Below are 27,626 nucleotides of genomic sequence, written 5' to 3' on the forward strand. Positions count from 1 at the left end.
CATACACCGATTATTCTCATGGGCTTGATAACAAGATAGCCGATCCATGGTACAAAGAATGTGCGACAGGGATTGCGAACAGAACATAACGAAAGAGTTTGAAATTGAACTTCCATTGTCCTAAAGTGCCGATGTTTTTGAGCAGCAAAACTCACCAAACATGTTTCTATTCCTATCTCGGCAAAAACTAAAAACATGAGCTCTTCGCCGCTGCAATTTGACAGCAGGGGAAGCTATGTATAACACAAAAAAAAGATGAAGAAAAAAGCTCTTCCACTCTGCTGAGTTTCATAACAGGGGAAGCTGTGCGTTTAGATAAAAAGAACTCAAAAAATGAAGCTTAGCAATTCACTCCCCAGTCATATGGCTGGTAGGTCACCTTCAATTGATTGCTCGAAAGCATCTCCAGTAGCGCCTCCGAGTCCTTCGAGTCTAGATAGTTCGATGCATGCTTAAGCACTTCCACCTCGTTTTTCCCGAAATCTACACGGAACCTGTCATCACCCAATCAGATACGAAAATGCATGAGCTTCTTCAACTAGAAAAATAGAAAGAGAAACTCGGGCACCGCACAATAAATTGTTTGAAAGTGTCTCCGGCTTTGAGTCACGAAGGATTTGTCAAGTTCATCAACATGAGGGCACGCAAGAAAAGACAGAATGACATGGTTTAGCCAATCTATCAACATGGATATCTGGGCCAATTGAAAGCATGCGCTGCATTTAAAGGCCTCTACAATAACTTACCACTTAAGGATCTTGCTGACAGAGGCAACCTTGGTATTCGCATCGTAATAAAATCCTCCACTTCTTAAGAAAAGACGAGCTGCCTCCGTCAACTCTTTGTCAATATTCCCAGGTGAATAACATCGAAGAGCTGGTCCAGACCGAGTGCCACATACCAGTGCAAAGTAAATAAGAGGCTCGGGATATGGAAGAGCCACCTATTTCCAAATAAATGAAAATTTCTTCAGGAGAGTAGAATACAACTTTCTTCATAAAATATTGGATATTGAGAGAAAAAATGCACCCTAACATATGAAGTGTCCAAGACTGGTAAGTCTGGAGTCTCCCGTCATCTTACAACACGACGATATGCATCAAACAAACCACTCTCCCCAAATCAATGACTGGAAAAGAAAATACTTAAACACATATGTATCAAACTGTATAGTAGAAGGATAGAAAAAGACATATAATAACCCAAATGAATCTACGGAAAAATCTAGAGTTAGCTCCTCTTTCAGTGTTCTGCTTACGTAGAGCACCATGCTAGGAGAAAAAAGCCTTCATGTGGCAAACTTTACAACTTTTCGGCTATAGGAGGAGGAAAAGGAAACGAAAACCTCAAACTAAGTGGGTTACTGTACTTGACATAATGTCCAGCATAGTACTGTTAAGATGCAGATATGTTTGCAGTCTTGTTCTTATATTGTGGACAAGAAAAGGCTGAAGAATGGGTAATACACAACCATAAAACTTATTCCAGTTATCATAATGCTCTACTCTACAAATAAGCAATAGCAGATTGAAAAGAAAAGTTAACTAACAATAGCATCAGCACCTTACCTTGGAACGGTTATCTTTGGCACCAAATGGCTTCATGAGATTGTAAGGCGGTCGCTGATTGCCCCGAAGAATACCATTTTGGATGGCCGAAAGTGAATAGGTGCATCCACCAACAACATACTTGAAATCTCCAAACAACTTCCTTCGTTCCAGTGCTCCAGCTGGATGACCCCACACCAGTATAGCATGGATTGCCATCAAGTTGTAGAGGTTAATAAAAAAAGCAAGCTTCTCCTCCCTAGGCATGCCCTGCAATTCTACCCTTTGGAGTTCCTCTACAGTTCTCAAATACCTAAATGAATAAGACCTTACTGAATACCGGTGCATACAACAGATAGAGTTCAGAGTATCAACATCATCGACCTATTCAAAGACAACTCACCTTGCAAACTCCTCGCTTCCATGAATACTTCTATAGTCCACATGCTTTCCATCATCTGAGGTGTAAGCATCAAAGATCGCATAGGACAGAAATCTCAATCGCGATGCTATTTCAATTATGGGCTTTGGCTTCACATCTATGATACCTCTAGGAATGTTGTAGCATTGTGTTGATACAATCGGGTCATGGTCCAGAAATCGATACAAGTGATTACCGTCCTCAAATTCATTCTCACTAGAATCACAGAGGGCATTAAGATGAGTCAACTACAAATTTACTGCATGGAACGAGATGATTGTAAGGTAGCAAGAGAACAAGAAAATACTCACTCAAGAACATGATAAAAGAAGAGTTTGCTGGCAAGCTTTCTGCCAAATTGAATAGCCTGACCCACAAGGGAAAAGGATTATTAGTGCAACTGAACACGATTAATCAAGCCAAATTACATGATATGGACACATTAACCAATAATAAAAAAAGATTTTACAAGCTGAACTTAAAATCAACTGACCTCTTCCCTTTCCAGGTATTGGTCCTCTGATATGAAATCTACAGCTTCCGAACCAAGAAAACAGCTAGTGAACCTGCGCATTTTATAGAATCGATCCTTGATAGGAACGGATTCTTTCATCTTGCGAACAACAAGGGCCAGCTCATCAATAGCCCCACTGTTAGACTCGTCATCCTCCCCTGAAAGAGGCGGTAAAGGAGCTTCTGGCGATGGCACCTCAGCGATTAGATAATCAATCTTGTCCTTGAGCTTGCCAGACTCATCCAAGTTTTTCATCTCACTCAAACCTCCAATAAGTACCTCATTGAAGAAGACCTTTGGAACAGCTGAAGAACCACTAATCTTTTCCAGCTCCATCTTTCTACTCGGATAAACGTCAATATTAATTTCAACATACCTAAGCCGCTTTCTGTACAAGAACAGCCTAGCCTCTTTGCATTCCTGGCAACCTAATCTTGTATAAAGAATGATTCTTCCTTTTACTACGATAGGTTGTAGCAAGTCATTTACGACCTCCTGCTGCTCCGCTTTGTTTTCTTCATCAGCATCTCTAGTGAACTTGAAATAGCCAAGAGGGTTCCACACGGATTTTTCGGATGCTTTTTGAGAAGCTTCTTCAGTTTCAACTTCTTGGCGGGACTCTACATCCTCTTTATTTTCCTGAGTAGCGACTTCTTCATCATCACCTGTTTTTCCAGAAAGGCGACGCAAGACGGTGGAGACTGCGCCTGCACTCTTGTCCATGACAAAGTTCTTGATGGCCACTGCCTTCTCAGGCCAATTGCTTCCTTGAGTTTCTGGATCAAGATCCAAAGAGCGGACAGATGTAGACCTAATACTTTCCATTCCTGGAACTTCCGTTCCATCAAAAACGGGCTCAGCTTCCTTTTCCTCGGAGATATTTTCAGTTTCCTTCGTAGATTGGTTTACTTCTTCTTTAGCCCTGTGATCCAAGTTCCCATCGTCATTCTTTTCATCACCAGCGTCATCTTGTTTATTGGCATTATCTGCCTTTTCCGTTTGACCTTTAGATTCTACATCCATTTGTCCATTCATCTTGTCAGCCAAGTCTTTTCCACTGTCATTTTCTGGCTTGGCACTGGTCTTGACATCATTCAGAGCATCTAGGTTTTTTGACAGTTCATCTTGATCATCTTGCTTTGCACTGGCCCTGACATCATTCAGAGCTTCTAGGTTCTCTGATGGTTCATCTTGAACCATCTTGTCAACATTATCAACCCCACCTTGCTCTACCTTCTCGGTTTCTGAGGAGGTATTTTCTTCCCTATTAGTGTCTTCCTTGTGCATGACTCCTTCATCATCCAATCTTTTATCTTGATCATTATTAATGGGAGCACCAGTTGCATTTTCCCTTGCCTTCTCAGCTTGTGGACAGTTAGCATCTTGACTAGAATGTTCCTTGTCCATGATCCCAGCACAATCAAACTTACTGAATAGTGACTAATTCAAACCAAGTTTTCAGAATTTCATTTTCCTGCACCATATAATCAATATAAAAAGTCTAATTCAAACACAAGCCTGACCTTTTGAATGAAGATTTCCTGCAGAAACTAATGAAAGTGCATTTACTTATGACTGACAAGGATGAGGTTATTTAGCCAGCCGGTAGAACCAAAGTAGCTTTATCACTGAGTAGAAGGCGATGCAGGTTAAAGAATTAAGTAGTCCACATACAGATAGATGATGAACTGATAAAGAAAGCGAGGTACTTTTTAAGGCTTCAACGACATTGAGTAGCATTAAGCCACTTTTACCAAAGCAAATTGTAAGATTCTGATTTCACAAGCTTGAGAAATAAGTAAGAATGAACAAAAATTTCCAAACTATTTCTGTATTGGCATAGCAGACAACAAATCTAATCAGAAACCACGCCAAATACAACAAACGTCATTCCATTACCATATGATTTCTTTCTGCCAAAAATCATAGCATGCCTGCTAGCAGGCATTGTGACGTAATACCGTGCACCAACACTAAAATCATACCAAATCCACAGTAAACGTTTTATAAGCGGAACACGTAGTTGGGCCTTACCAAAGTAACCATCTGAAACATTACTTTTGAACGAGCAGGTACTGTTGTTAACGGGTCAAAATCAAGATAATCTTTTACATCAACAAGCGCGCTCTTCAGATTAAGAAAGGCCTGAACAAAGAACTAATCTAAGAAGGGGAAGCTAGCAAGAATTCAAAAAATCTCGATCGATCTGCCGATTCGATCCTACACATCAAGAACTAAAACCTGAATAAAAAGCCAGTGCAAACCATCATTAAATCTCCATTCTCATCTAATCCATGTCAGGACAAGCGGCATAGGTCAAAATCCGGCACCGCCATTTGTCAAAATATCCAAATCGATCTTCAATTCATGGAACTAAGGGGAACACAAATATCCCCAAAAATCTTCTTCCTCAACTTCCAGACAAACGGCAAGATTGAAACGGAAAACCCAATGAGAAAAAAAGCCCAAAGCAGACGGAATCACATGCAAAGCAAGGCCAGTTGCAACGGGCGTACATCCACAGAGCAAAAGAGGAACAAGCACGTTCTAGGCTCAAATCAGAGACAACAGCACGAATAACCGAAGGGTATTCATCAACCATCGCGAACGAACAAATGGGTAAGGGAGAATGCTTACAGATCTGAGAGACGAGCGTCGATTCAGATGGAAGAGGGTCGTGAAGAAAAAACCGATGAAGGCGTAGAAGAAACAGAGGAGGAGGAGGCAGGGGAGAGAAGGGGTTTGAATATGGTAAACGGTGGACTTTTCTTGGTTTCTGGGGGAGCCCCAATAATTCAAGACCGAAAATGGGGGAAGGAAAGATATGAAAGTGGAGAACTTGAAAACCGTAGAAATGGAGGGAGGGGAGGGGGACGAGCGAGCGCGAGAAGCGGGAACTCTCGTGGGCTTTGGCTTCAATGCTCTGTTTTTTTTGTCTTGCGTTTCTTCTGCCCTTTCCGTACGTCGTTTTCCGTTTTGCCTATCTTTGGATTTGACCTGCGCGTTACGGAATTCGGACCCCTTCGGAAGTCTCCAAAAAAGGCAAAGAGCGATCTCGTCTTCTTCGATCCGCGGCTGTTTCGAAGCATCTTTGCTTTGCTTTGCTTTGCTTGCACGAACGGGCGAACCGGGCCCGGTCGGCTCGGCTCAGCTCGGCCTGATCTTTTCGGGCCCGCTCAAAGAGACCGGTTCGGTTTCGGGACCCGTCGATTACTTTTCGTTTTGGATCAAGCACGGGTTGTGAGCTTTAAACCCAAAAAATCCCGAGAAGCCCAATTCGGCTTCGTAAGTATTTTTGAAAAATATATATATGTGTGACTGCCGTATGTTAAAATATATGATGGCTGGGCACGTGAATTTTTGCTCGTTGGACATATCCACCATTTGTTAGCACATCTTTCTACAGGCATAGATAAGTGTCGACATGTCATGGGACATGTCATATTGAGGCGACGAATAAACCATACGGCATTAGCCTCTCCAAAAAACCGTATCATTGTGAAGTTTGATTTCACAATATTCACAATTTTCAAGTGAAAATTAGTCGAAATGATGAAATATTGCGCTGAGATTTAGAACTAAATTGAAGAAATTAAAAAATTTAAGACTGAACTAATATTTATACCGTAGATTTAGGATTGATTGCGAACAATTTTCCTTAAAAATGGTATCAAGAATGAGAACGAACGAACGTGACGGTTCATTAGCATTTTAGATTATGAAATAGTGATGTCATGTAATGAAGAGTCTGTTCAAGTAACTGAAATGAAGGCAATACCAATCGTAGCACGACAAAAGAGGGAAGGAGAATTTAACCAAGATTTGAGCAGAACAAGTTCTAGCAGAGATGAAGAACATAGAAGCTAGAGCAGCAGAAGAATAGAGCCTCTAAAACTAAGATTGAAAAGTTTAAGAGTATTGGGTGGGTCGAAATCAAAGTGTAGTAACAAGATTACGAATTCCACTTAAATTTTAGTGTCCCATCGGTGCAAATTACGCAAAAGAAAAACCGCCTCAAAGTCCAAGGACCTTAAGTATCATGCCCCACCACCCAATCGTAGGGGTGAGCAAGATGGATCGCCTAAATCGGGATTGAACTGGATCAGACCAGACCGAACCGACCGGTGTGGTCCGGTTCTAGGAAATATCAATTCGGTTCCCGATTCCTAAAAGTGGAACTGATTTTCAGGCAGTCCGGTTCCTGGTTCTAGGGTGGGAACCGGACCGGACCAATAAATATATATATTTTCTAATTTTTTTCATATATGTTTATTTACTTTTTAAAATTTTTGAAAAAAAAAAAACCTAATCTAATTTCCCCAATTCCCTCTCGCCTTTACCAATAAGTGATTGATTCCATTGGAACCAGTTCAAGGTCCCGGGACTAGCTGGTCTGGTCCCCGGTCCTAGAAATTGGGAACCGGTCCTCCCGGTCCGGTTCCCAGTTCTTGGGTTGGACCGGGAACCGATCACCCCTAGCCAACCGGCAGCCTTCGCGCCAAGCAAGACCGCCCTTGTCCCTTCCCTTTGTCCATTCTACCTCCTCCTTTGCTTTGTTTAAATAGAGTCTAAGGCAAAAAGCAAGGGTTAGTACCATGAAAATCCTCAAACTAGTATGCCTGCAATAAATTTATCCTAAATTAATTTTTTGACCAACAAAAACCTAAACTTATACATCTATGTCAAATTTACCCTCATTTAGTTTTCATTAAATTTTGCTATCAAATTTCTAAATTAAATGACACGTGACAGTTGACGAGTGTACCAGCTTGGGGTTTTACCTCTCTGCTTGTCTCAAGCTTACCAATTTGTAGTTTTTCGTGGTATTGATCCAATTTAATGAAGGGTAAAATTGTCACAAGTGTACCAGTTTAGAGTTTTTTGTGGTAAAAAAAATTAGTACGGGATAAATTTGTCACATGTATATTAGTTTAGAGTTTTTCATAGTATATTAAGCCAAAAACAAAATGCCTACTTTACGATTGGATTTAGTCGGCATCATCGCATAATCATAGGAGTGACCCTTTGGTTAGCGACGAACGCTGCACGGAGTTGTGTGCTGCAAGGAAGTGCCTGAACGCACGCACTTCAATTATCGCCGAGCACAACGAGCGTGTTGAAATGAAGCATGTGTTTAACATAAGTTGATACATCTTTTTTGAAATTGTTTTTACTATATATATCTAATCTAATATACAATCAAAAAGGTGAAATTTAATCTCACATCTTGGGTAAAATAACAAAATTACGAAAAGGGGTGCAATTAGCACATCTCGTATGACTTCCGTCGTGTAATCAGTAATCACCCATTTTATCATCGTTAATAACCATTCAACACTATGCGTGCCTCCACACTATTGTGTAGCCCGTTTATCTCTTTATTTTATAAGCATGCAACGATAGATTAATAGTATATTTGCATAATTATGCACGATATGTTTGTTTTCATATAACCGATTTGTACAATAGATTTATTTATTTTCATTGGTACTATGGATTTGTATAATTATGCATGATATGTTGGTTTCTATATAAATGATTTGTATGACAGATTTATTTATTTTTATTGGCAAAAGGGAGGGGGAGCCTGGGGGGCGCTTAGGGAATTTCACATGCGCAATTTTCTCTATCAAAAATGAAGATAATAGTAATTACTATTATTATTACAATAATAATAATAATAATAATAAGCAGTTATAATAATAATAATTATTATTATTATTATTATAAATAAATAAAGCAGTTAAGCAAGCTGTGGAGACTTGACAGTCTTTATAACCGAATCCCATTTGCTACGGAGCAGTTGAATCGATTTCCCTCCATCACCGACCTTCCTCCTCCTCTCCATTCTCGAGCGAGCTCGAGCTCGAGCTTCGCTTGCAGCATCGGAATGGCCGCCTCCGCCAAGCTCGGCGCGGAGCTCGGCCTCAAGCCCCGCCAGCCACCGCGGCCGTCGTTCGACTTCGGCGACTACCCCTGCGGCGGCGGCGGCGGCGGCGGCGGCGACGAGGACCGGGTGCCTTTCTTCAGGTCGGCCTCTCGCCGGCGGGGCGACACGTGGATCGTCTCCCTCTTCGTGCTCCTCCACGTCTTCGCCTTCGTCGCCACCATGGCCGTCAACAACTGCGGCGAGAGCTCCCACGGCGATTGCGCGCTCAAGGCCCTTGGCCGGTTCTCGTTCCAGCCGCTCCCCGAGAACCCCCTGCTCGGACCTTCCGCTTCGACGTGAGATTCCTCGTTTCTCCTCGCATTACTCGGCGATTTTTTTCAAAGGACTTATCGGTTTTGCTGCGAAACGATCGATTACGTCTTTGAGATAGTCCCATTTGCTACCGAATAGCTTGCTTTCCGGTTAGTGAACATACGCTGCTCTGCTTCGGTTGGAATATCAGGCTCCATCGATCAGTTCCTCTTATTAGAGTTGTTTCTGGAACTCTGGATCACCAAAAAAAATGTTATTTTAGTGATAACCAGAAGAAAGATAGCATTTTTCTTGTCCAGGTACTTGTAATTCGGACTTTTGCTTCAAGCTATGTCGTTAAGGATTTAGTTTTTCATCAAATCAACGAGAACTAATTTTTTTCTCAGTAGTGCTGGCCAGCATATAACGAACTGACCGTCAAATTGCGCAGTTATTAGGTTTTTTTTTTTTAATGTACATTTCATGGTCATCATGATGAAATTAGACAGGATTAAAGGCTTACATGCATTTTGAGCTCCTAGCTGTACCGAGTGCCCCAGTGCCTCTAGTTGCTCTCCCATGGTTCACAAAGATTGCATCTAGAACTGTACCGTCAAAATTGGAGGATGTGGTTGGATCTCATTTTATGGAAATGACGAGTCATTCAGATCAAATAAGATCATAACTTCTAGTAGGTGAAGAAGTCGGGGATAACAGCAGTGGCGGCTGTGGTGGCGGAGTGGCGGAGCTGGTGGTGATGCTGGTGTAGGAAGGAAGTTTTGGTGAAAACATTTTGGCGAATTGGCAATGATGGTGATGAAGTAGTGGTGTATGGTGGTGGGGGAACAACCACAGAGTGGTTGTGTATTGTAGAGGATCAGATAGCTATGATAATGGTGAGGTCATGGTAGTTAGAGGCAGCAATGACACAGTTCCATGGCCATGACGGCGGCAGCAGCAACAAGAGTGATAGTGGTGGAGGTGGGGTTGGCAACAACAGTGGCGGAGACATGAGAATGGCAAGATCCCCTACAGAATAGGAAAGTTGATGCTACACCCTCTGTTCTGTAGCCTCGTAATTTTTTTCTCTAAAATGACTTGAATCCAATAATTTAGATGAATTTTAAGTCTCTGCTGTTCTGTGCCTTCTTGCCAGACCACATAGACACAGGTGCAGTGTCGTTGGAAGCAGAAAAAATGGGTGTAAGAATTCTGATAGAATGTTCCCGGAAGCAGCAGGTGTCGAACCACTAATGCTCTCACGATATACACCAAAGCTGTGATCCTATTTTATGTCTAGTACTTTGGTGGCATCTATCACATATGCCGTGTTTTTTCAAGTATTGTGAAAAGGGATGCTTGACCGTCCTGTTTTATTGTGTTAGGTTGTTTTTTCCCTCTCGTAACAGCAATACATATGTGAACATGGAACATGAGCAACATTTTTTTGGTCTTGCAAGTCTCGTCAGAGGAGAGGAAGATCACTAATTATTGTGTTTTATCAGGCTGGATGCAGTGGGGGCTGTCCGACGAACATTGCTGACTGAGCACCAGACTTGGCGACTCTTCACTGCACCATGGTTGCATGCTGGGATTTTCCACCTATTGATCAATCTGCTCAGTGTCACGTACTTGGGGATTCATCTAGAGCAGGAGTTTGGACCATGTAGGTATTTTAGCTTCATGATAACCTTTGAAGTTTAATAGGTATTAAGCTCTGTTAGACTACTCTTTATTGCTATTATTCGTTGGCTCATTTATTTTACTTGATTTGCAGTAAGGTCGGGGATGATCTATATACTCTCTGCCTTGGTTGGTAGCCTGGTTTCTGCGCTTTTTGTCCAAGACAGTCCACAAGTCGGTTCATCTGCTGCTCTTTTTGGACTATTGGGAGCTATGCTTGCTGTTTTAATACGCTATTGGAGACATTTCAATGATAAGGTTGATTCCGCATGTATTTTCGTGTTTTAACCGTTATTTCACTGTGTTCATCTATTCTACCATTCTGGATTCCTTGATCATCATATAAATCTCTCTCCTTTATGTGTTGCAGTTTGCTGCTCTGGTTTTCATTTTCTCAATCTTCACAATCAATTTCGCTCTTGGCCTGTTGCCCTATATCGACAACTTTTCGAGCATGGGAGGCTTCATATCGGGATTTCTACTTGGTTTTGTGGCTCTATATAAACCTCAACGTAGAGAACTTCCTCCTAATAAGGTTGGTCTCTTTGACTATGGTGTTCAGAGTTCCATCAAGTTGAAGCAGATGCTGGATGAACCAGTGCTGAGGATTGTGGCTCTTCTTCTCTTTGCTCTCGTGTAAGTTGGAGTTTTTCTGTTCTTTGGATTAATTGTCTACCCTCACTCTGTTGTTGGATGAGATCTCATAAATTGATCTTCTTTGTTGTCTAGATTCTCAGGGTGTCTTGTCGCAGCACTAAGGAGAATCGACTTTAACCAGTACTGCAGTTGGTGTTATTTTCTCAATTGCATCCCTTCAAAAAGATGGAGCTGCAACGACATGACGACTTCTTGCGAGGTATCGAGATTATTGAGAATTTGCAGTCCTACAACATAGATTTATGACAGTTAATTAGCACTCCTCTGAAATGGAGCATATAATGCATTTTGACATTGTGTTTGATTTGACAAATTTATACCTTGCTTGTCGGAAGCTGGAGCTGTACCTTTTCTTTCTTTTTCCCTCGGAATGAATTTGATGTTCATCTCAGAGTCTATGACGAAAAAATATATATAGCTTTTTGGAGTCCAACCAGTGTTGCTACAGCTTGCCTAGTCCCTGGGTCCTTTACTTTATGCTTTCAATACGACTATCTTTCTCTCAGTTTCTTCCAGGAAACATTAAGTTGAATTCACACAGTAGATCTTGGCATAGTATTTCGACATCATACTAGAAACTTGATATTCTCGAGGACACATTTACCATTGTGGTTTTGCAATTTCTTGTGCTTCTAACAGATCTTGCAGTCTGTGGAGCGCAATGCCGAGTTAACTTTGACCTGCATGGCTAATGGCAAATTCAGGGTGTTTCCTTTCACCAACATTTCGCCAGCTAGAATGGGGGATTTGTGCACTCTGCTATGCTCGTAGATCTTCTGTCTCGGACAAATTAGCTTCGCATTCTCTGACGGTCTCAAGCACGGTTTATGACTTGTACTTCAGTCTTGCGGTGAATTTTGGTATTCTTTTGTAGAGACTACATCGACTGTAGAAGGCCTAATTTCCAGAAAAAGCTTGAAGGTCAGACTAAGTTTTCGAATCTGTTCTGACCTTAAAAATGCGATGGCTTGAGGTTCTTTTCGATTTTGATGTTTGTTGCTCCGCCTTTTGATATACTGTGCTGACGCGTTCTCCAAACTGCTCCGACGCCGAGGATTGGTTTCTTTTCTTGAATCGGAGTATTCAAATTTTTGCTGCTACGATTGGGTCAAATACACATGAATACACAATGCACGTACGCAATTGTAACTTTTCACATGGAAGCATAGATGTTGAGAGGCAGTATCACCCACCCTAAATCTCAGGGCATTGATTCCAATCTCAGTCGTCGCTGTATTGGTCTGAGTTCAAGCAATTTCAAGTACCGTCGTTGCTATTGCTCGTTCACTCGACAAGCTCTCTCGACCATTTTTGAGCCAAAAAAAGTAATCTAAAATTCTCGAGGACTGATTGCCGATTTACAAAGTTTCAATGTAGAAGCACCGCTGCACAAGCACAAATTGTAGTTGGTCCATGTCATCAAAATGTATCCTCCGGTGTTGGTGGGATACAGACACTTCTTACAAATTGAACGGAACTAGATATGGATTATGGAAGGGACCAGTAACAGGATTTAAAATAATTTATTTAATCCCATAACACACATGAGAGCGCCCATGGCCTAATGGATAAGGCGCCTGACTTCTAATCAGGCGATTGTGGGTTCGAGTCCCACTGGGCGTGCTTTGACCTTTCTCTTTTTGGCTTTATGTCTTTTTTCATGTATGTTTTTGCTTTTTGTATCCCCGGTGGCCAAAGCAAGGGCAAAAGTTTGAGAGTAAGTTGAGAGTTAGCGTAGAACAGATAAAAAAAAATATCACTAAAATATTAAACTCGGTGTTGCCGCGATATCAAAAAACTTTAACATTCTCAATATAATCAAACTTATTGTTATGCAAAAAATCTAATTTTATAGCTTGCTTAATCATCTTGTAATTATTCAACATTTGTAGCTCTCTATAAGTCTCCATTTATCTACATAATCTTTCGAATTAAATTTTATATGGTTGTATACACCTATATCGGCGATAATTTAAAGACCCTTCTATCAACCCGCGAAAAACTAACTTCAAAATTAACCTTTGTATTTCGACTTTAGAGTTGCGAGACTTATTAAAACAATCCATTCCGTAGTCATCAATGTTTTGTCCCAATAAAACAAAATCGACAGTTTTTAAAGTGATATCCTATGTTAACTCTAAATATTTCAATAACTCAATTAATTAAAAGATAGACAGTTAATAAATTATGTGTCTCATTTGTAAATAGCGATTTAAGATCATAAATCACTATTATTATTATTATTATTATTATTATTATTATTATTATTATTATTATTATTAAAATTTCAAAAGTGTGTACTGACGGTGTAAACTTATTTCATTCGGGAACTTAAATAGAAATTCTAACACTTATAAATTAACAACGTCAAAATTCGTGGCTACACTTTAAGTTATGTGACCTTGTGATCGTACAAATATTTGATGGAAGAAAAGGAATTAAATAAAACAGCTTGAATATTAAAGTAAAAGAAATTCGATAAGAGAAGAAGTGACAGAAAGGAGGAGGAGAAACGAAAGGGCAAAAGTGAATTGACATAAATTTAGTGAAATGAAAGTCAAAATGTAAAAAAAAAAATGAGGGAGGAAATGATGGCTAAGTAATATCTATGGTCAAGATCATATCTCTTTATCCATTAATTACTTTTTACTTTTCATGCTATGAGATACAAGATAAAAGATAAAAGTTGTTGTAGAACAAACTAAGGCTCGTGAACTTATCCTTACTGTAAAAGTAAAAAGAAAAAACTAATCCTTATCATGCTTTTACTTATCAGTCTAAATTAAGTGTATGACCAAAAAATAAGCCTAAATTAAGGGGAAATAGAATATAATTTTTTGTATAATAAACCAAAACTAGAAAAAAATGTTAGGATCGTCTCTCTTTAACAATCTATTAATATTTATTTTAATTTTAAAAATAAAAAATGAAAGCTGTAGTAGAAATAATTATGAAAAATACAATTAGCACACCATCATTTTTTTCTATTTTGTCAAAAAATTTTAGTTTATCAATTGTTCGAACACGAGATAATGAAGTGAATATATTGAAAAACCTTCGATCGGTCGATTTTCGAAGTTTGAACTCGATGAGTGATAAGCATTGGATCACAGAGCAATAATCATTAAACTTATTACGCTACGTGACGAGTACGGAGCCAGAGTGAAATACCACGTTGCGAGCATATGAGCAAACATCCTTCATAACTAATATTGAATGAAAATCGAGTCGATTCAGCTGGCATGAATTTCTCCGAATTTTTTTAGGACGGATGTTGGAAGGTTAGCACTAAAACTCATGATGGTTTTCGCATATCATCTTTAAAAAGCCTAGAGCACTAGGACTGACCACAAAGCAATCGAAGCAGAGTTGGAGCATCTTGCCAATCTCATCATCCATATGCTATTATTGATTCTAGGGCATAAAGGGTCGTCGAGCATGGACTATGCTGTGATTAATGAAGCTGTTGAGATGCACGTGTGAATTGTGTTGGAAAATCTCATGTCGGAGAATTGGTGTGGTGTGAAACAGTTAATATATCTTAATTTGCTCATAATTCATTAGCTTAAACTTTTGAGTGAATGGGGGATCCAACTGTATTTCGAGTCCACGAGACTCGTCTCACTAATTCTCTCGAAATTCCTAGATTTAACTAAGGTAATAGAGATACGTCACGATGAGGGAATATCCTCTCGGTTTTTTTGTTCACAACCGGTTTTTTCATCCGCTTGAGTTCAAACCTAGGATATTGATTTGAAGACTGAATTTTTCTCTCCTTTTTGGCCTGCAAAGACAAAAGACCGAATGACCTCGGTGGCTGAAAAGATTCTACACTTTACACCAGTGTTTGAAAATCACGGCATGCTTTCATTGACACTAAAAGTGTTTGAAATGAACAAATGGCACCTCCACTAATGCTTTGTTTGGTTGATCATACATAAAGGCCGAATAGGATTAATTTGTCTTATTAGAGTTTGGTGGCACTAGTACATTCCATTTGATCTTATCAGTGTAAATTGGATATGGTCTGGATATCCAACTTTTGAGAGAGAGAGACAGAGTCGGGTTGAGGCGCATTTGTGGTCGTCGTGAATGGGAACCGACAATGACGGTCTCCATTCACGGGTGAAAATGACAGACGATAGTCCCCTTTGCCTTTTTCCATGACGACCTACTCTCTCCGTCTCTCATCTATGTTTTCCATTTATTTATGTGCTTTTTAGATGGACACTTCCGGCTCATTACTCGCGCTAGGGGTGAGCGGTTCCTGGTCCGGTCCGGTCCAATCCAAGAACCGGGAACTGAACCGGGAGGACCGGTTCCCAGTTTCTAGGACCGGGGACCGGACCGGCTAGTCTTGAGACCATGGACCGGACCGGACCATTGATCCGGTTCCAATTGGACCAATCACTTATTGGTAAAGACAAGAGGGAATTGGGGAAATTAGATTAAATTTTCTATTTTTTTCAAAATTTAAAAATCAAATAAATATATATATATGAAAAAATTAAATATATATTTATCGGTCCGGTCTGGTTCCCAACCCAGAACCGGGAACCGGACCGCCCGGAAACCGGTTCCACTTTTAAAAATCGGGAACCGGACCGATATTCCCGAGAACCGGACCCAACCGGTCAGTCCGGTCCGGTCTCGGTTTGGGCAATCCATCTTGCTCACCCCTAACTCTTTATCCATACGAACAAATTCTATTGCAATTCAAAAGACTCGCAAAATGTCCAGGGGTAGTGGAAATGCCACGACGATCAAATGGATTCGTTCGGTATCATCTTCACAAACACCAGCGAAGCAATTAAAAATAAAAAGAACTTTCGAATTTCAAAATGCATATTCTCACGAAGTTCGCACCACACGCGACTTACGTATCGGAAATTTACCTCTTGACATAAGATCCATCATGTTTGTTGCAATGAACCTACACTTGAAAAGAATTAATTTCAATATACGTAAAGGAAGCTATTGCAATTGCAGTAGATACATGAGGGAGCTGTGAGGCTCAGTGAAGAATTAGGTTTTAGAGAAGAAAATTTTATTCTTCTTTTTTCTGTACATGATTGTGTTGCAAATATAATGTACATAAATGACTCTAAGAGATAAGATACACAAGGTAACAGAATAACAAATATTCCATAAATATTTTTTTCCCCTAACAGATAAGATACAAAAGGTAATAAAATGGCAAATATTTCTTAAATATTTGCTAAGTATTTTCTTCCCTTAACACCTACCAATATTCAATTGAGAATATAGAGGTGCATTGCTATGAGTATGGCTAGTTGGACTTAAAGGGCACACCTAATACCAAAAGATGGAGGCAATCCACGTTGGTGTGTGCCCTTTGAAATGCGCTCCTCCTTCCTCCTCCCTCTCCTCTCCTCTCCACTCCACTTCCCGAGGAAAATCCTAGAAGACCAACATCCTCTCAAGTGTCCCGCTCCCCAAAACCTCACGAGCACTCCATTAATTAAACACTATTATACAAAAACCAAAGACACGATTGCGCAAATCGGTAATGCACAAGATTTTCCGGTCCCCACCATCTAGAAAAGAAAATTCACAGCCTTCAAATATAAAGTTAGAAGGAGCAATTTCATCCTATCATGGCCCCTTTACTCCTTGATTAAAGGCTTATTTCGGGAAATCTCCATGTCTACGTCTATTCATTCAATCAATCGCGAAACACCGACTGTTTTTTATAAAAAGGAAAACGACGTTTCGGATATGTTAAGTAGGGATGACGCGACCGGTCAACTCAGGTGCACGCGCTATGCAAGAAAACTCTTGCATGCAACTACGGTATCAAAGATTTGTTTGGTATCAACGAGAGAGTGAGCTTTCATGGTTTCTCGAGGACAAAAGGGGAAGGAGGATATCGAGGAAAAAGCTAGATTTGCATGAAAAGACTTCATTTTTATTTTCTTTCTTCTGCACAGTCGAAGGAATAGATTCAAAGAACGAACGCCATGCATGATTTCGTTTCTTGAAGAGATTGGGTGTCCAAGGAGACACGAGCCGCAGATTTCAATATGGGTGAGGGGATAAGAGGGGGCCAAGTCAGTTGCTCGAGGAAGAAAAGGAGGAAACAAAGCTCCAATCACCAACAGGCTCTTGACGAAGTGGGAGGTGGAGGGGGAGGGTTGAACAATAATCAAAGAGACGAAAAATCAAAGAAAAATCTTGCAGAAAAATGGGTCAATCCCAGTCAAACTTCCCCACGCACCCATGACCTCAATCTAACATCATGACATGCCATTGCCAGCAACATTATAATACAAATCCCCCTCCCCACTTTCTCTTTTCTTATTGCTCAAAAGGGTATTTCTCTGTTTTTCCTTTTGGGCCAATCTTTATAATTCTTTGTGTATAATGGTGAATAATTCCTTGTCCTTGGAGAATTTTTTCAAGGAATAGATAATTTCTTTTTGGGCCAACCTTTTCTATTTCTTCCCCTCTTTGTTTTAATCTTTGGGGTTTGCCACTTTTCTTTCTCCTCTTCCCCCATCAGACAATCAAAAAAATGGCAGCTCACAATCATCGTTTCCTCTTTGTAGGAAACAATCATCATTGCTTCCCAGTTCCCACAATTCCTTTCAACCCTAGGAACCTGAGCTCCTCCTTCTTCCTTGAATTTAAATACCCTATGCTTGCTCACCTCCCTTCCTCCTCCAATCTCACCATCTTTCTCTTCTCCTGAGCTTTCTTTTTCTCATTGAGTTTCCAGCAGAGAAAGAGCCAGAAGAGATGGATCCTTCTTCCACCAACTCTGTCAATGGCTTCTATAGCCTGCTCACAAGAGGGATTGATGATCTTGAGCGCATCTCTCTGTCTCACAGCTTCATGTCGGTCCAATTCCTCCAGAGGGTGCTCTCGGTCCTTAGGTCCTTCCACACCAGCTTGTCCCTGCTTGTCCAGAAACTTCACTTGCCTGTGGGAGACAAGTGGCTGAACGAGTACATGGACGAGAGCTCCAAGCTGTGGGACGCATGCCATGTCCTCAAGTCTGGAGTCTCTGGCTTGGAGAATTGCTGCTCTGCTGGATTGAATGTGATCTCCTTGTTCGATGCTCACCATCATCACCTGAGCCCACAAGTCTCTAGACAGGTCTGTCACGACTTCCTTCCTAATAAAAAATTTAGACTTTCTTTTTAAGATCATATGCTTTTATTTCTTCTTTCAATAACAGAGTTCATTTTTTTCTCTCTGTTTTTCGCGTGTGTTCTGATTCGAAACAGGTTATTAGGGCGATCAATGGGTGCAGGAGAGAAGCCGTGGGCCTGGAGGAGGAAAACAGGGCACTCATGGAGATGAAGTTCAGGCCACTCTCGCTGAGATTCGAAGAGATGGGCGGCGCTTTCGAATCGAAGCTCCACGGGTTCAATGGCTTCAGGGGAGCTCTGTACGCGATGAAGAACGTGAGCTCTCTGCTCATAATGATCCTGCTATACGGGCTGGTCTATTACTGGCCAGAGGGATCGAATATCCTTGGGAAAGAGTATGAGATGGAAGGGTGCTTGTTCTACGGGTCATCTTTCATGGTGTCCACGGCGAGGCTGAAGCAGAGGGTGGCCTCTGAGATTGACCAGGTGAGCGGCGGGGGTGGGACAGGGATTTTGGCTCAGGAGTACAGGAGGTCGAGGACGGCCATGGATGAGCTGAGAGGCGAGCTGGAGAAGATTTGCTCGGTGGGAGGGGCGGATTTTGAGTCGCAGGTGAGGGTCAGGGAGAGGGTGGAACACTTGAGAGGGTGTTTTGGGGTGTTGAGATCAGGTGCTGAGAATATCGTGGGCCAGCTTGATGATTTCTTTGATGAGATAGTTGAAGGGAGGAAGAAGCTTTTGGACTTTTGCAGCCACAGGTAGTGAAGGGGCAAACAAAGCGCAAAACAGAGATCAGTTACGGTGGGCTAAAATCGAAAAGAACGAGAAAGAGAGGGAAAGAGAGAGAGAGAGAGAGAGAGAGAGAGAGAGTTCACTAGCTTCGTGTTCAGGGAAAAACCACATGTAGAGAAATTTCTTGATGTTGGTTGTACCTTTTGCCTTATTTTATTACTTCTTTTTCTTAGGTTTCCTCCTCTCCGGAGTCTCTCTTTCGTGGTCATTCTGTTTCCTACGGTTAGTAAGTATACCATGAGAACTTTTGGAGAAGCCTCTCCTTGATCATTCAAAACCACCACAAAGAAAAAACCAGAGCAAAAAGCATCATAAATGGGAGCGATAAATCAACGGAATCATTGCACATTCTTGCAGTTACCCGACTGAAAATACCCTCGTTAGAGGGGAAGGAGAAAGGGGGTTAAAGAAAAAAGGAAGAAAAGAACGAAAAAGAAAGGAATCAAAAGAGAGAGAGAGACCCAGGACTAATGATGAACAAGCAGGGCCAGGTCTGTTTCTTTTTTGGTTAACAAAATAATGGCGGGACAAGGGCATGGAAGCTTCCCCTTTTGCCTTTCACGGAACGACCTCACTTGATCATATGCTCGCGCTTTGCTTATTATGCATTCTATTTTATGTTAGGAAATGATTGTATTCAAGACCAAAAGAACTGAGATTTTTTCCCCTCTTTGCTCTGTTCAGTTCTGTTTTGAGTGCCCTTTCGTCCAGTTTGGTGTCATAGTAAATCACTAATCATCATAGCTTTGAAAAAAAATAAAAGAATGATAGCAACGGCTCGCTTAATGAGACTGTAGGTAGGTGAAGGTGGGGTCTGTGAGATTCCTGGGCCACTCCTTGCACTGTCCTAAAGAGCAGCTTCTTTTGCTCTTAGGAAGCTTTTTTGTCTGATTCACTTGAACCTAGTAGGGTTGTCTCTCTCTCTCTCTCTCTCCATATACAGTTTCTCTCTATTCTTGTCTGAAGATCTCTGAGACTGTTTCAGTTGCTGTCTATTTCTTTTCTTGCCGAATTTCCAGCTGTAGTAAAGGCTAAAGTGAAAAAAAAAAATTGGAATGCCCACCACTTTCACAGATGCTTTTTGTCGCCGCCGGAAATTCATGCCTTAGCCTCCATTAAAGCGACTGCTGGAGAAGTCAGAGAGTGAGCAAAAGAAAAAGGAAAGAAGAAATGCCAAGACAAGGGAGGAACAAGAGGGAGGCCAAAAAACAAAAAGGAATACATACGGGGCCAAATTATGTTCTGTTCTGTCCAAACTATGACATGAATGATGCGTTGTCCGGGGATAAACCCAGAACTTTAGTTGTCAAAACTGTCATATTGTCCTCTCTCAGAAGAAAAGATAAAGGATGAACAACTTGAATTTTACCTTTGCAAAAGCAGAGGAGATTGCCCCCCAAGTTTTCAGGCTAAGACAGCCTGGTACTCCAAGCACAAAACCAGCATACAGGTCGAGGGAACTTGAACTTGAGGCCTTACCCCACCAAGAAATGAAACAGACATATTCTCCGAGTAAGTGTCATGAAGATCCTCCGAATGTGCTGGTGGTCCTAAACTCTAAGCCGCCTGACTACAGCCTGATCGGTGTTCTGTGGGGGGTCATTTTCTTAACAAGTTCAAGCAAAAAGGCACATTACAAACTAACATCAAGTCTCATGTGCAATCAATGTAATGTTCAGGGATTGTAGAAGTCCGGGGCATTTTCTCTTCCTGTTTTCCTCCAGAACCCCCTCACTTCATGCAAATGTTCCAATAGAAAAAACCTCTCCGGACGCCTGGATATAGGTCAACCACAATGCCTCTAGGTCATTTATGTGGGATCAGAAAATCCATTGCACAAGGCTACCAAACTTAATGCCTTACAAGTAGATAAGGATGCTAAAGCAGTGGCTAAAAAAAAGGGATGCTAGAGGCAACCTTGAAGCAAACCAACCGTGTTCTACTTGAGGCACAGGTCATATGAAATGAAAGACATTACTTCCAACACGTCTATGAAAGATTACATGTCAAATCTTCTGTTCATTTATTCTTGAGAAAATCTTAAAATAATCTGCCTGCAAATTTACATTTTCCATAGTCACCACCGTCTTAATCCGTGCTGCCTTTTGAAGAATATCTGCCATTGTAAGCCTCTGAACATCCTACCAAGTAATGACAGGGATAGCAAGTGACTGAGAAAAGAAACTTTTGTTAGCCGACTGATTCTTCATACTTTGAGTCCTAATTGACAAGTAGAATGTGAATAATACCCAAACATTACCATATGAAACCAAGAAATGCTACAATTATTCACGATGAAGAACCAAAAGAACTGCACATCTTCCAAAATGGGAATTGAGATACACTGGTAATCCGGAAAGAGAGACTGCAAAATTAAAACTTCATATGTATCGTAGAGGACGATGCAAATTAACTTTACCTTCACAGTCTTTTCTCGACCGTCAGCAGAAATGTTCTTGTCCATCATCCCCTTCATTTCTTGCATGGTTGCTTACGAGAAAGCTTCTCTCTGATCCTTAAGGTACTTACTAAGTTTTGAATATATACAGCCAAGTTGGAAGGAATTCAATAAAAGATAGGTTTCTTTAGACACGAATCTTAAGATACAAAATGCATTTTAACTATAGCAGCTCTTGAAGCGAAACGAGAGAGTAACAATTGAGGGCCGAGTACATCAGGAGTCACCCACAACATTGAAGTTCACTTCATCCAAGCATGAAACTCGAATGGGGCCCACCAGCTATGTTAAAATCACAAGGAAATTATAACAATTAGAAACTTTCAAATATGATGCCCATAAATTTTTTTACATCAAATCCTTTTACATATATCAGACCCTTTAGAAGGGAAAGAACTGAGAAAATTATCCTCATGGATTCAACTATAACTTGCGAAGCTTGGACAAGAAGAAACTAACTTTGCCCGGTTCAATTAAAGCCGCATGCTACGCCAAAAAGTTTCACGAGCTGGAGTGGATGAAGGACGTTGAAATCTTTTCCAGAAGAAATTGGTTCTTGTCCGTGAATCACTATCGCTCATCCACTCCAGCTGTTGCTGCAGTTTGTCCAGCAGAGTCCACAGCAAGTGCTTTGGCTTTCTTGCTTCCAGATCCAGCTGAAACTTTAACCTTTGCAGGCCTCAGAACTCTATCACCAAGACGAAAGCCACGGCGAATCTCTCGAATTACAATGCCTTCCCGAAATTCTTGAGACTCCTCACGTCCAATGGCCTCATGTAGCTGCAATAGTTGAACTTAAGCAACTGATAAAAAATTTAATTAAACTTAAACAAGTGGAAAATGTGACGGTACGATCCTGCTTGTATGTTAAATGAAATCCATTGCAGATCAGAACTGACTGATGACTCCTTTCAAGAAAAACAAGGCAGAGGAATCAGAGATAGTATATGAAGTGGGCTCACATTGCATCAACAGATCTATTATTCTCCTGCCACGCTGCATAATGAAAATTACTAAAGTGGAGAATGACTGAAACCCAACACCTGGCCCCCCTCCCCCAGGGCGAACACTCCACCTCGTCATAATTTCTCCATTGACAGCATCACCGCATCTGCCACACAATCACTCCTTCAACATGTGGCAGCGGTGATGGTTAACATCCTGGACTGATGAACGTGAAAGTTGTGGTGATGGTAGTGGACAAGGCAAATGTGGTGGAACTGTGATAAAGGTGGTGGTAAACAGTGGTTGTGGGATTGGTAGCTGAGAAGCAGTGGAGGGAGGTCACCCAAGTTATCCTATTCTAGTGATAACAAAATAATGTAAGAATCTACGATGTACTGATGTTATTCATGATTTGTTCTATGTATCATGTCCGTGGAATGCTTGTGTGAGAACAAACCTTCAGAGTAACTATTCTGGCTCTATCCTATTCATGTGAGATAATTATTCTATTTTAGCATTAGAGGTCAAATAATTCTCTGTATCATGCCCATGGAATGCTTATGTGAGAACAAACCTTCAGAGTAACTATTCTGGCTCTATCCTATTCATGTGAGATAATTATTCTATTTTAGCCTAAGTTATCAAATAATTCCATTCCGCAAAACCATCTTGCCATAAAAGAATCGGAATCCCCAGATTCATGTAAAATAAATAAGCACACTTTTCAGTTGTAAGAAACTCAGTTATACTAAAAGAATAAGACATCATCCTGCCAGGGTCTAGATGATCGTGGAATATTTGGACAGCTACACGAATTACGTTGCCAACTTAATCTTCTCAACCTCAGTTTTTGTAATCCCATAAGTTGTTATCAGAATGGACCATTACGCAAATGGAAAAGGACATCCTTATCACCCATAATACTTGGACATCTTTCTAGAGTAGACGAAAAAAACCAATGCCGATAAATGACAGAAACACCATTTTCTTTCACGTCGGACTTTCCAAACTTAAGCAAACCCAAGAGATAGATAGAATCATGTAAAAGACTAATAAAAAATATTATCATCAATTAAACAATTACATAAAAGGACCAAAAACTTACCAATGGATCAAAAGGCTTTCCAAGAGATGCAATAGCAGATACATGCAAGCTCCTCATGACCTCTACAAATTGCTTGTATATACCTTGGTAACTAGCATCAATCTTCTTTTCCTTATCTGTCTCAGGTTTAATCTGTTGCTTGGCTCTTTCAAAATTATCCACCATGGGCAGAAGACTCTCGATTACCTCCCTCTGGGCGTCACTCCTTATTGTAAGTCTTTCCTTTTCTGCTCTCTTTCTATAGTTATCAAAATTTGCTTGCAGTCGGATATAATTCTCTTTACCAGAAGTCATCTCTTCTGATAAAGTAGATACTTGCTCAACTAGTTGCTTTCTCAATACTTCTATATTGCACATCCTAGCCTCAACCTCATAAACTGTCTTCTCATCTCCAGAAAGGAAAGCCTCCCTGAAAACTTCAAAGAGTTTATTCAAGCTGACTGACTCCTGTATATTCTCTGAAGGCCCAGATGGTTTCATACCATCTGAAGAAGTCTCTGTCCCACCAGTTTTCTAAACCAAATAATAATTTAATTAGTTGGCTGATACATTTAGAAGAAAAGGCAAGACTCTTTACTTATGAATGCAAGATTTAATTTCAAGCTCAGAAAGGTTAGATATTTCTACTATGTGCAAGTATCAAACTTTAAGAACTGAGAACCAAAAACAGAATACAGATAGCTCATAGGTAGACCCAAATCCCATATGATTGGCAGTCTGCACATCCAGATCACACTGAAGCGCACACACTGAAAACCGGATACACAGGAAACATTCTGAAACACTGGCAGGTTCAGGACATTTTTCTAGAGTAAAATTACTTTGTCTTCTTATTTGGTCTGGGAAAACTTCTCTCCTCGATGTTTCTCCTCTCAAACATTGGGGCTTTCTCATTTTCCATTCAAAATTTTCCTTCTTCGGTTGGACAACAGCTTGGACTAAAATTCTTCCTACTATGAATCTTGGAAACATTATTAATCATAACCAATTGGTATTGTATGTGCAGACATTATAATGTAGTTGATAAATTTTCCTTCCATGACTTTGCTTCCAAGTTGTGATTTATATTTTCAGCTCTATGTTGGGTGAAGACTGAAAGCAATCCACAGCAATTTGGTTGCTAGAATGTCTCTGTGATTGACTCTATCTAAAAATAGATAATCTCACAGTACTATACCGCTTAGTCCTTTGTCTTATGCGGTTTAAGAGAATACAACAAAAAACATTCGACGGATCTGAAAGTTTTGTTTTGGCTATCTAATGTTCATATAGACCTTTGGTCTTCTGGATTAGAATATCCTGTTACTAGGTGTTTCGTATTTTCTTTTCCCAAATATTTTCCATTTTCTTGTACATTTCTTAATACAATTGGTAAATCTAACCAAAATTTTTATTGCTCAGGAAAAGAGAGAAGGGTAAATCCAACGAAAAATTATAATTCAGGAAAAGGGGGAGAGGCAGTTTACAGTAATTTTGCTCAATCAGGACAGGGTAGTGACATGTGCAACTAGGAAACACTCAAGTAATAGGGTTGAAATCGCATAACTGACCTTTGAAGACCACAATCCAAACGGTTGTAAGATTTAGAGGGGACATCGTAATAAGTTGAGGTTTCATGAAAAAACTCTATATCATCCCTTGAAGCATTCAAAACTTGCAAACCACTCTAGTTAAATCATACGATTTAAATACTCTCTATTTTGATAGTAAAACCAATTTAAAAATAGTTAACCTTAAAAATTCATTAGTAGGAGGACCTTTTTTTTTTTTTTTTGGGCATAATCTGATCTACAACTAGCTTGGACAAGCAAAAAAAAACCAGAAAAGAGAGTTTTTTTTATGATGTCTGCTCATACTAGAAGGCTTTAGTCTAAAGTGTGCACGTAAGCCTCAACTTCCCCTCTTTGGAAATTCGAGATGGGAACTGCAATTCTATATAATTTGTTGTACAGCTGCATGAAGTGAGCTTTCGAGAGTGGGTGTCACTAGGATTCCAGCTGGAAAAGAGAATTTCCTCTAATCCCATGCTCATTCCATACTGAAAACTTTTGGCATTTCTGAAAGTATGTTGCGAGATCGAACTACTCAAACTCCTGGCAATATCAACTGTTTACCCATGGGCTTTTTAAGTATGAGCCATTGAGCTTAACATAAGACTCACATATTCTCACCTAATGTATGATAGAGATTCCTCAAACAGCTTGCCGGGCATCAAAGTAAGTTCTAGATTCGTTTCTCTAAGCATCTACCATCCACGGATAAGTTACATATGAAAAATATCCTTCGTCCCTTTCTCCCAACCAATATAAACAAATTTGGCAACTCATTAATTGGCCCTTGCAAATATCAGTATCATTGCCAGTGAAACCTACACTCTTAAATGACACAGCCATTCTCTTGCACTGTTGATGGGACCAGTTCAAAGCTCCAATAGTGCAACAGTATGATAATCGGTACAGTGCTTGACTAATCTTTTATATGAGCCGTGGTAACTGTAATTTAAACGATTAAGTATTTTAGAAGGCACAGCCCTGTTCAAAGTTTTGAATTGAACAAGAAGGCACTGTTACTGATTAATGTAAAGTAAATGTCTGACCACATTAGCTGTCGCTATTGGTATCCCAAACTTCAAAGAACATATAATGGAAGGATTAGTTTTAAGTTATGATGCCCATAAAGCAACACTTAAAAAAGGGCAGCTTAGTACTGATAAATGCAATGTGCCGACTCTATGTCCATCCTGGTAAGCTAGGAATTAGTGGTTACTACTCTACCAGTATATTCTGAAACATTCAAGGCATGATAATGTGCCACTTCATATGTCGTATTTCCAGAACCTTCATTTATAGCCTAACGTGATCCAGAAAAATACATATCATGAGCTATGCAGCTACGAGAGACCAAGTCAGCCTCAGTATCTCCAAAAGACAAAACTTGATGTCGTAGGGAATCGGGATGGTCATGGAGGAGAAGATGCCGTTGGCACTCCTCGTCACGATATTCCATCAACCGACCAACCTAAATTATCTAGAACTCCTCGAGAAATAGTTTTATCAGCTATGAACAAAATATGACGGCAGGAGAGCCGTATGACCAGAGCACACTATATCTTCTATAAGGAAGAGGCCAACTAGAGCTCACCAGCTCCGCTGGTATATCCAAGATCATCCCAAGAAAGTGATGCAAACCCAGTTTATTATACATTTATGAACCGCGGAAACTATAAGCAAGAGGAACCAGAATCCGGGTAAACCGCACACTTCACCGAACAGGACCCACAACAAATACTTAAAGCAAAGCAACTCCAACGCCAACAGTATAGACAGATAAGCTGCTAAATTATGGAAACAAGAATCTAAAATAAGCTAATTCAGACGAAAAGTTCTCGTATTGAGCCGAAAAATTTCCCCAGATGCACGCGTCCATCGCGCATCCTGCCCAAAAATCAGCCGAATTATAGGAAGCATACCGAAGAATGGGCAGAGCGAGGAGCAGAAGCGAGAGGGCATCCGGGAGAAGGCCTGCTCCTGCACGCTCGAACCGCCCGGAAACCGGGGAGCGAGGCGGAGAACCCTGCGCTCGCCTCCCATCGGCCGCAGCTTCGAAGCGGCGAAATGGGTCGCCTCGAAACGGGACAAGGAGGAGAAGGGGAGAGCCGAGGGACGAAGACGGCGTGGTTGGAGATGAAAACGGCCATTCCCCTCTCGAGAGAAGCGCGGGGGCTAACGGAGCAAAGAAAGCTCGCCGCTTGCGGCGCCGGGCGGAGCGGAGGGCGGCGGCGGCGGTTCTCCGCAACGGTTGAAGATGGAAGCGGTGGAGGAAGATCTGGGCAAGGATTTAGGCTGGAGACGTCTCGAAGAAGAACGCCAGAAACGTCAAAGGAATGAACTTTTCGTGTCTTGTGTCGCCAGTGTCCCCGAGGAGGAGGACCATGGGCAATGGTTGGGTCAACGGCTTTGACCCATGCTTATCATGTTGTCCTGCATTTTTCGTGCTTTTTTTTTTTTCGTTTTTCTTTTCCATTTAGGTTGAGAGTTGGCAGATGAATTTTTTTTCATAGCGTTTGTCGTTTCGTTTCTTTTTTCTTTTTAATATTAGAAGTTTGGCTGATTTTTCAAGATTATTTTCATATGTCCAAATCCTTGAACGATATTAGCAATTTGGCAATCTAACTCTTGCTATCGTTCTTACTTTTTTGTAATTTCAAA

At 40.8% G+C, this 27,626-nt stretch overlaps 4 protein-coding genes and 1 non-coding gene across 6 annotated transcripts; 3 read left to right on the forward strand and 2 right to left on the reverse strand.

Annotated features, from left to right (window-relative positions):
- Positions 1–86: 86 nt before the first annotated feature.
- Positions 87–5,487, reverse strand: LOC115676503 (uncharacterized). Its single transcript, XM_030599452.2, has 7 exons — positions 5,120–5,487; positions 2,462–3,956; positions 2,280–2,335; positions 1,951–2,184; positions 1,569–1,860; positions 747–943; positions 87–494 (listed from the first exon to the last, which is right to left on the reverse strand). The coding sequence occupies exons 2-7, from the start codon at positions 3,887–3,889 to the stop codon at positions 341–343; spliced, it is 2,361 nt and encodes a 786-aa protein (XP_030455312.1). The 5' UTR covers positions 3,890–3,956; positions 5,120–5,487; the 3' UTR covers positions 87–340.
- A 2,769-nt stretch (positions 5,488–8,256) lies between these two features.
- Positions 8,257–11,990, forward strand: LOC115676504 (RHOMBOID-like protein 8). Of its 2 annotated transcripts, none has more exons than XR_008816648.1 (6): positions 8,257–8,707; positions 10,169–10,329; positions 10,441–10,604; positions 10,717–10,982; positions 11,084–11,202; positions 11,643–11,781. XR_008816648.1 is itself a non-coding variant. In XM_030599453.2 (6 exons), exons 1-6 carry the CDS (start codon positions 8,373–8,375, stop codon positions 11,772–11,774), a joined length of 1,185 nt encoding a protein of 394 aa, XP_030455313.1. In that variant the 5' UTR covers positions 8,257–8,372; the 3' UTR covers positions 11,775–11,990. The 2 variants fall into 2 exon arrangements, 1 of the variants encoding a protein (XP_030455313.1); XM_030599453.2 differs by having other exon boundaries at positions 11,076–11,202; positions 11,643–11,990.
- A 563-nt stretch (positions 11,991–12,553) lies between these two features.
- On the forward strand, positions 12,554–12,626 carry TRNAR-UCU (transfer RNA arginine (anticodon UCU)). Its single transcript has one exon. It is a non-coding gene; the product is annotated as a tRNA-Arg (tRNA).
- Positions 12,627–17,369: 4,743 nt separating this feature from the next.
- LOC115676290 (uncharacterized) lies at positions 17,370–19,165 on the forward strand. The gene is made up of 2 exons (XM_030599173.2): positions 17,370–18,122; positions 18,254–19,165. The coding sequence occupies exons 1-2, from the start codon at positions 17,763–17,765 to the stop codon at positions 18,878–18,880; spliced, it is 987 nt and encodes a 328-aa protein (XP_030455033.1). The 5' UTR covers positions 17,370–17,762; the 3' UTR covers positions 18,881–19,165.
- Positions 19,166–21,672: 2,507 nt separating this feature from the next.
- Positions 21,673–27,284, reverse strand: LOC115676448 (uncharacterized). The gene is made up of 3 exons (XM_030599372.2): positions 26,888–27,284; positions 23,419–23,931; positions 21,673–22,148 (listed from the first exon to the last, which is right to left on the reverse strand). The coding sequence occupies exons 1-3, from the start codon at positions 27,113–27,115 to the stop codon at positions 21,939–21,941; spliced, it is 951 nt and encodes a 316-aa protein (XP_030455232.1). The 5' UTR covers positions 27,116–27,284; the 3' UTR covers positions 21,673–21,938.
- Positions 27,285–27,626: the final 342 nt, after the last annotated feature.

This window comes from Syzygium oleosum, unplaced genomic scaffold (assembly GCF_021117445.2).
Source record: "Syzygium oleosum isolate NSW1041296 unplaced genomic scaffold, Sole_v2.1 Sole_v2.05, whole genome shotgun sequence".
NCBI classification, from domain to species: Eukaryota; Viridiplantae; Streptophyta; class Magnoliopsida; order Myrtales; family Myrtaceae; genus Syzygium; species Syzygium oleosum.

Coding starts and splice junctions, on each gene's coding strand:
- LOC115676503 (XM_030599452.2), bottom strand. CDS start 3,889: ATGGACAAGGAACATTCTAGTCAAGATGCTAACTGTCCACAAGCTGAG. Junction 2,336..2,461: donor AATACCTGGAAAGGGAAGAG/GTCAGTTGATTT, acceptor CTTGTGGGTCAG/GCTATTCAATTTGGCAGAAA. Junction 944..1,568: donor CCAAAGATAACCGTTCCAAG/GTAAGGTGCTGA, acceptor ATTTGGAAATAG/GTGGCTCTTCCATATCCCGA.
- LOC115676504 (XM_030599453.2), top strand. CDS start 8,373: ATGGCCGCCTCCGCCAAGCTCGGCGCGGAGCTCGGCCTCAAGCCCCGC. Junction 10,330..10,440: donor AGAGCAGGAGTTTGGACCAT/GTAGGTATTTTA, acceptor CTTGATTTGCAG/TAAGGTCGGGGATGATCTAT. Junction 11,203..11,642: donor ACATGACGACTTCTTGCGAG/GTATCGAGATTA, acceptor TGCTTCTAACAG/ATCTTGCAGTCTGTGGAGCG.
- LOC115676290 (XM_030599173.2), top strand. CDS start 17,763: ATGGATCCTTCTTCCACCAACTCTGTCAATGGCTTCTATAGCCTGCTC. Junction 18,123..18,253: donor GCCCACAAGTCTCTAGACAG/GTCTGTCACGAC, acceptor GATTCGAAACAG/GTTATTAGGGCGATCAATGG.
- LOC115676448 (XM_030599372.2), bottom strand. CDS start 27,115: ATGGCCGTTTTCATCTCCAACCACGCCGTCTTCGTCCCTCGGCTCTCC. Junction 23,932..26,887: donor CTCGCTCTGCCCATTCTTCG/GTATGCTTCCTA, acceptor TATTTGGTTTAG/AAAACTGGTGGGACAGAGAC. Junction 22,149..23,418: donor GAAAGCCTTTTGATCCATTG/GTAAGTTTTTGG, acceptor CAACTATTGCAG/CTACATGAGGCCATTGGACG.